The 8,302-nt window shown below is 34.1% G+C and overlaps 1 protein-coding gene across 1 annotated transcript; it reads right to left on the reverse strand.

Annotated features, from left to right (window-relative positions):
* Positions 1 to 4,242: 4,242 nt before the first annotated feature.
* On the reverse strand, positions 4,243 to 6,570 carry fkbp14 (FKBP prolyl isomerase 14). The gene is made up of 4 exons (XM_073847719.1): positions 6,249 to 6,570; positions 5,786 to 5,937; positions 5,497 to 5,624; positions 4,243 to 4,739 (listed from the first exon to the last, which is right to left on the reverse strand). The coding sequence occupies exons 1-4, from the start codon at positions 6,443 to 6,445 to the stop codon at positions 4,581 to 4,583; spliced, it is 636 nt and encodes a 211-aa protein (XP_073703820.1). The 5' UTR covers positions 6,446 to 6,570; the 3' UTR covers positions 4,243 to 4,580.
* Between the last annotated feature and the right edge of the window lie 1,732 nt (positions 6,571 to 8,302).

The following is an 8,302-nucleotide window of genomic DNA, read 5'->3' on the forward strand; positions in this document are numbered from 1 at the left end:
AAAGCAGCCTGTCACACATTTCAAAGATATTGTTTGCATACAAAGTTTGGATTTAATTGCACATTTCACTCAATGTGTTTCAAACCCCCAAACAAATACTGTTAAGCATGGAGCAAATAAATATTTGTGCTGAATACAGAATTGATTACTATTGATGGGCATTTTTGTTTAAAGGAACAGTTCACCCAAAATTTAGATATGCAGTTGAGGTCAAAAGTTTACATACACCTTGCAGGATCTGCAAAATGTTAATTGTTTTACCAAAAATAAGAGGGTTCATACAAAATGCATGTTATTTTTTATTTAGTACTGACCTGAATAAAATATTTCACATAAAAGGCATTAAAATTATACATTTCTGCGTAATTGAACCCTTTCCAACAATTACCATGATTTTGAGATCCAAGAGCTGGGGGTGAAAACTTTTGAACAAAATGAAAATGTGTAGATTTTTCTTATTTTGCCTAAATATCATATCTACAGAAGATACTTACATGCTTCTTAGAAGACAAAATCAGTTAAATTAACCCCCGTTAATTAATGCATTGTGTTTCAGTACTAAATAAAAAATAACATTTTATGCATTTTGTATGTTCCCTCTTAATTTGGTAAAATAATGAACATTTTTGCAGAATCTGCAAGGTGTATGTAAACTTTTGACCTCAACTGTAGTTTCAAGATGAGTTTGTTTCTCGATCAAAACAGAATTGGAGAAATTTAGTATTAAATCACTTGCTTACCAATGGATCCTCTGCAGTGAATGGGTGCCATCAAAATGAGAGTCCAAACAGCTGATAAAAACATCATAATAATCCACACAACTCCAGACTATTAATTAAGAGAAAAAGCTCTTGACCCTTTTTGGACTCTCATTCTGACGGCACCCATTCACTGCAGAGGATCCATTGGTGAGCAAGTGATGCAACACTAAATTTTCTCCAAATCTATTCCGATGAGGAAACTCATCTGCATTTTGGATGGCTTGAGAGTGATTAAAGGTTATGCAAATTTAAGTTTGGGGGGGATGGATTCCTTTCAAATTATATGTCAAGTATGATTTAAAAAAAATATTTTTTTGGGGCCATGAGGTTGGTAAATATATGTGTGCTATAATGGTAAAACAGTTAAGATCATGTGTAAAGCACTTTTTAATTTTACATGTAGTGTAAATAATTATTTTTTTGTTCACCCAGTGTTAATAATGCTGTTTAACCTATGTCTCCTTCAAATTATTATTTGGTCACCCTGACAACAATAGGAGTGATCTACGTCATCACCCTGTGAATGGACAAAATGATTCTGTGAGCTTTTACTTAGTGCTTGTTCCTTCCTCCTTGGACTTGATCCCATTTCAAGAATGTTGCTGAACAAAATTGCGTGTATTGTGTTCATCTTAGACTCCTGAGGTGAGATCAGTGATCCAAACCCCCCCCCCCCCCCCACATACGGTACCGTCACCTTGTTGATTTGATAAAAAAAGACCTTTCTACATTTTATTTTGAAGATATTTCTGTGAAGAATGATTGTAATTATGATTGTAATTTATCAAATGCTGATTTATTAAATTATGTAAATCTGGTTACTTTTAAATCTCGATTCTCGACTTACTGACAGTCAAAATCAACTTTAGTAAGTAGTTTTGTATTACTACTTGAAGCTGTAACACCTCACATTTGCAGTATGTGAAATATGTTTCTGTAATTACTGCTTGGTCAGCTCTTAAGGCGTTGGTTTTTTTCCAAGCTCGGTTTTCCTGTTCCAAATTTAGGGGTGTGACCAACAGCATTGTTTTAGTATCAGACAGCTGAGTCGGAATATGCCCCAAAGTGACTTTTTCACCAAATCACAGGTGAAGTGAGAACCTGAAACCGGCTTCCTAAGGGCAGCCACAGCAGCTCAACAGACCAATGAGAGAGAAGAAGGTGGGGCCATGAGCAGCAGGTAAAGTATAAATGGATGAATTCATCACTCATTACAGTTTAGACCGAGGGATGCGGCATTAAATGATGTTGTGGGTAAAGATATAGACAGAAACGCAACAAGGTTGTTCTGCTGGATGGTTTTTTAGTCAGTCTCTGACTGACATTAACACCCCTGACGCTGAGGTGAGTGTTTCTAAAGGACAATATAGATTTGTTAAAAAAATTATAAAATACAGTTTATCATATGATATAGATGAAAGAGTCTTGCTTTAAAATGTTGTTTAAAGTTGATGAGCTAAACTTACTAGGTAGATAGATAGATAGATAGATAGATAGATAGATAGATAGATAGATAGATAGATAGATAGATAGATAGATAGATAGATAGATAGATAGTGAATGGATAGATAGATAGATAGATAGATAGATAGATAGATAGATAGATAGATAGATAGATAGATAGATAGATAGATAGATAGATAGATAGATAGATAGATAGATAGAGGATGGATAGATAGATAGATAGATAGATAGATAGATAGAGGATGGATAGATAGATAGATAGATAGATAGATAGATAGATAGATAGATAGATAGATAGTGAATGGATAGATAGAAAGATAGATATGCTTTAAAATGTCAACAGTTAAAGTATGATTAGCTAAACTGACTAGGGATAGATAGATAGATAGATAGATAGATAGATAGATAGATAGATAGATAGAGGATGGATAGATAGATAGATAGATAGAGGATGGATAGATAGATAGAGGATGGATAGATAGATAGAGGATGGATGGATAGATACAGATAGATAGAGGATGGATAGATAGATAGAGGATAGATGGATGGATAGATAGATAGATAGATAGAGGATAGATAGATAGAGGATGGATAGATAGAGGATAGATAGATAGATAGATAGATAGATAGATAGATAGATAGATAGATAGATAGATAGATAGATAGATGTTAAAAAGTATATATATATATATTTGCAAACGTTTTATAAACGTTAATAATGCGCTTTTCAGTGTGAATTGAAGAATTATACAGAATGGCAGACAATGGCAGATACTCCTGGTGGAAAAACCTAACTGGAAAAAACAAGAACCATTACAAGGAAAGCCAGCAGGACTTTGGAAATGCGGACAAGACGTCAGTGATACAAACCAACAGCGACAAAAACAACGGCAGTCTGATCAGCGACGAGACTTACGACGACTCTCAGGTGGAGCCTTCCTTCAATGAAAACACTTGCCGGAGAAATTGGTCAGTTTCACGGTCTGGCCGTTTTAAGGAGAAACGAAAAGTGCGGGTCACCATGCCCGAGAACAACTTTTATGACAAAAACATTGCTGCTGCAAATTAACTAGCCTAACGCTGTTTCTAAAAAAATGAAGCTGTTTACACTGCAAGCGGGCGACGCGTCTTCTGGAATTGTGGATAAAATCTTGAGAAGTCCATCTGTCAAGTAACTTGTTGCTAGAGCGTTCTAATTTTGTAGCGTTGCGTCGTTCGCTTGCAGTGTAGAGAGGACGTTAATGAAGAAAACCATTCGGTGGAGCCATTGACTTCAAATCCAGTCACAGACAATGACACCTGTTACATTCTGCAGTAACTTGGAATTTGTCTCAGCTGAAGGATCTTAGAGACGCTGAGTTATTGGCCTGCAAAAAGAAAGACATTTGTTCTGTAGGTGCTATTTATTGTTTGGCTGTTCGCATTTTTTTTTTCAGAAAAGTCTCTTATTTATTATTTAAATGGGGATTTTTAAAGGAAACTTTTTTAGATGAAGGATATTAAGAAGATATGTACATTTTTGCCTTTTTAGTTCTGTTTGCAGGATTTGGTCTGATTTACATTACTGAATGTTGCACCGCTGAGAAGTTTTTGAAGTTATTAGTTTATCCTAAGTGATATGATAGATCCACTGGAGCAAACTGAAATAAAACTGTAAATTTAACTTTTAATTTTAACAACAGTTTATACAACTGTGTAAAGCCATTGTAAAAGAATGGAATGCTGTTAAGCATGACTTGAGTAAATGCTGTTGTATGCAAATTACTGTCCACATCACACACTAGTCATCTGCATCATGTAGGTGTGTGTTGACTATGCCATCTATCAATGAAAGGCCACTGGACTGCATTTTAACTGAGCGTCTCATCGTTTTCAATTGTTTTGTTATTAAACACTACATTTTTTAAGAGTACTGTATGTGAGACTTTTGAGATAATTAGTTATTTTGTGAACAGGCTAGGAGAAGAGCTCCCTCTAGTGATGGTGTATAAAACAGGGATGAGCAGCACGAGATACTTTATTCACAAGTAAATACCAACAGGCTACTCCAACATTATTGCATAATTCATTTGACACATACTATAAAAAAAATCAGCACTGAAATGTTCAGAGCAGAATTCAACACTTTGGAGTTAAAGAAGACCTACCAAACATACCACCACCTGAGTGTATTTAAAAAAACCTAAAAAATACAAAAATAAATTACAGACATGACCTGTAGATAACAGGAAACCTGTTTAGATCTACTGTAACATGACATGAAATGGTCTTGACAAGCTGTAAATCTCTCAAGGAAAAATACTGGAATCTCTTTGAAGGTCAACACTGATGCTGTTATCCAGGAGTGTGATTTGTTTATAGCTCATCATGTTTGTAGGTGAACTCCCGAGCTGATATAAATCCGTCATTGTCTTCATCTTCTTTTTGGAAGATGTCCTCAACCATCACTTCATGATGAGTGTCATTGGCAGCGTATCCGTGTTTTTCAAACTCTTTACGCAGATATTCTTTGACCTAAAACACAAAGGTGTTTAGAATAACCTAAAAAACTGAAATAAATTGCACTCTTAAAAATAAAGGCTCCAAAGTGGTGTTTCTGCAGTGATGCCACAGAACCTTTCAGAGAACAGTTCTTAAATGAACCGTTTTGAATTACATTTAAAAAATCTACAGAACTTTTTCCACTACAAAGAACCTTTTCTGCATTTGAAAGGTTTCATGGATGTTCAAGGTTCTTCACAGAACCACTGATGCCTATAAAGAACCTTTATTTTATTTACTTATTTTTGAAAGTTATGTTTTTTTATGCCTTTAATGGACAGGACAGAAGAAAGATGACAGGAAATGAATGGGCAGAGAGAGGGGAGCAGGACTGGCAAAGGACCTGAAGACAGGAATCAAACACAGTTCCCTGCTGAAAAAAAAAAAACAGCTAAAACCAGCCTATGTTGGTTGGCTGGCATTAGCTGGTCAACCAGACTGGTTTTAGAGGGGTTGTAATCAGCTAAAACCAGCTACTTCCATCTTAAACCAGCTAAGATGGTTCCATGAAGTATCTTTAACATTCACATAACCTTTCCACTGCACAAACAGTTCTTAATCGTTAAAAAGTCCTAAGAAGAGTTCCATGAAGGGTTCTTTGAGGAACCAAAAATGGTCTTCCAATACGCTACAAAATTCCCTTTTGGAACCTTTATTTTTAAGAGCGTATCATAAATCTCATGCTTGATCAACAGCTGCCTTCTGTGCATCAGCAATTGTTTCGACAAACCTCTGCTTTGGAAAGCTTCCAGTCATCATTGAGGTCCATTTCCTGAAATGACTCATGTGATCTAGGCCCATTTCGGATCTCCATGATCTCGATGTCAAAGATCAGAGTGCTCTCCGGAGGGATTTTACCTGAGAACAGAGTATAGCCTATGTCAATATAGCTAATGTGAGCAATAAATTTGTATGGGCCATTTCGACTTAATGCACTGTCAATAGCAAATTCAATATCAGAAAGTGGAGAAAACCAAAGTTCCTCAAATGTTTTATGCATATGGATTTTGCTGGCACACCTTTGCCCTCTTTGCCGTAGGCAAGAGCTGGAGGGACGGTCAGTTTCCTCTTCTCTCCTGCACACATGCCTTGAAGACCCTTGTCCCAACCCTTGATCACCTCACGGATCCCCAACGTGAACCAAACAGGGTTTTTGTCTCCATGATGGCGGCTGCCAATTACAAAACATGTACATTAAAGGCTAGAAACATGTAAACTGTTGAAAAACTGTTGAAGAAGTTGTGTTATCGTTGTTTCTATCTGGTCTAAACTGTTTTTTTGGGTCATGGCAGCTGACCAGCTAATAATCTGGACCAGACAGAAACCAACATGTTCCAAAACATTAAAAATTGTAAAAGCTATTCAGCAACAATAAACATATTTGACAGTTAACCAATGCATTCACAATGAAAAAGGTAAATAAAGTCTGTTGTACCCTATTTAGTGTATGAACATGCATTATATGTTTTTTTTAGATGTCACCTGGAATGAAACATTGTGCCATTGCTCTCCAAGAAGCCATCGTAGTGAACCAGAAGAATATCTCCGTATTTGGATTTGCGATGACAAAGGAAAGGTTTGTATAAAACTTCTATTTTGACCTCAGGTTCCGGAAGTTTCGCTCCTTGCACGTAAAAGAATAATGCAGAAAAAATACACGTCCACAACTCTGGAATCATTTTAATATAAAGAATAGTTTAACGCTTTCTAACTAACGTTTCATGCACAACAAAGTTGTGATAAAACTTCCTAAACTACAAGTTGTGCAGCCGCGACTACGTGGCAAGCGAAATTTCTGAGGGGGTCTTTTCCAAACTAGGGATGTCCGATTCGTGAACGAGTCGTTCTTTTGAGTCGACTCTTTTGAGTCGGTTGAATCTGTTCACAAACTGGCCTGAACAATTCTTGGTTGCAGCAGTTCACTGTGGAGACGAGACTGTTCAGTGTTTACAATAGAAAACAGCAGAAATATTATCTTACTTAGATATTTTTGTCTTGTTTCCAGCCAAAATATCTAAACATTCTTAAATCAACAAGGATTTTCTAGACTAGTAAAAATGTTCTTGTTTTTAGAAAAACAAGTCAAAATTAAGTAAGTTTTTGCTTAGAGCTTCTTAGGGGTAAGCAAAAAAATCTTATTTCAAACAGTAAAAAAAGATTATTTTTCTTATCCCATTGGCAGACTATTTTTCTTGTTTCAATCAAAAACGCACTTAATTTTGACTTGTTTTTTTTCTGAAAACAAGGCAATATGTTTTACTCCTCTAGAAAATCCTTCTTGATTTAAGAATTTTTAGATATTTTGGCTGAAAACAAAACAAAAAATCTAAGTAGGAAAAGCATTTTTTAAATGTTTTTCGTAAATCTTATTATACACTCACAAAATTATAATTAGTCAAAATATAATATATTTGAGTATTTTTCTGTAAATAAAAATTACATATTTAGGTTTTAAATTACATTTTGTTTTATGAACTTAATTATTACAAGTTGGGAAACAAATACGTTTTTTTTTTTTTTTTTTTTTGCTTTGTTTGTTTAATAAACATAATAAACAATTAAAATGTTAAAAATTAAATCCATTGGAAATTATTATGACTAACTTTATTACTTATTAAAATATATGAACCTTTTTAGGTAAGAGAACATAAATTGTAGTATTGTTTATAAACATACACTTTATATTTAAATTACCAGATTTTTATTGTTTTTTAAAGAAGTCTCTTTTGCTCACCAAGCCTGCATTTATTTGATCCAAAGCACAGCAAAAACAGTACCATTCTGAAATAGTATTACTATTTAAAATAACTGTTTTCTATTTGAAGGTATTTTAAAATTGTATTTATTCCTGTGACTTTAAAGCTGAATTTTTAGAATTACTCCGGTAACATGGTCCTTAGAAATAATTCTAATATTCTGATTTGCTGCTCAAAAATTATGTTATGTAATTATTATGTATGTTGAAAAAAAGCTGAGTAGAATTTTTTAAGGTTTCTTTGATGAACAGAAAGTTCAGAAGAACAGTAATCTGAAATAGAAATCTTTTGTAACATTATAAATGTCTTCATCATCACTTTTGATCAATTTAAAGTCTTAATTTCTACGATTTCTTTCCTCCCAAAAATACAAAAAATATACTGAGACTGACTTCAAACTTTTGAATGGTATAGTGTGTTACAAAAGCTCTTTATTTCAGGTAAATGCTAATCTTTGGATCTAGCCATCCGGAAAAAAAAAAATTACTGCTTTAAATAATGATAATAATAGTATTAAAAAATGTCTTGAGCAGCAAATCAGCATATTAGAATGATTTCTGAAGAATCATGTGACACTGAAAACTTAAGTAATGTTGAAAATGTAGCTTTGATCAGGATTAAATTACATTGTGATATATAATCAAATATAAAGCAGTTATTTTAAATAGTAAAATATTTCACAATATTACTGTTTTTTTTCCCGCTGCATTTTGAATCAAATAAATGAGCAAAAGAGCTGTTCAAAAACTTTTGACTGGATGTGTATATTCTAAATTACTT

This window comes from Garra rufa, chromosome 9 (assembly GCF_049309525.1).
Source record: "Garra rufa chromosome 9, GarRuf1.0, whole genome shotgun sequence".
NCBI lineage: Eukaryota > Metazoa > Chordata > Actinopteri > Cypriniformes > Cyprinidae > Garra > Garra rufa.

Excerpts from the sequence above, each read along its gene's own strand:
- fkbp14 (XM_073847719.1), bottom strand. The coding sequence starts at position 6,445 with ATGATTCCAGAGTTGTGGACGTGTATTTTTTCTGCATTATTCTTTTAC. Across the intron at positions 5,938-6,248 it reads GGCACAATGTTTCATTCCAG|CCGCCATCATGGAGACAAAA; the intron begins GTGACATCTAAA and ends TGTAATTGGCAG. Across the intron at positions 4,740-5,496 it reads GGAAGCTTTCCAAAGCAGAG|GTCAAAGAATATCTGCGTAA; the intron begins GTTTGTCGAAAC and ends TTTGTGTTTTAG.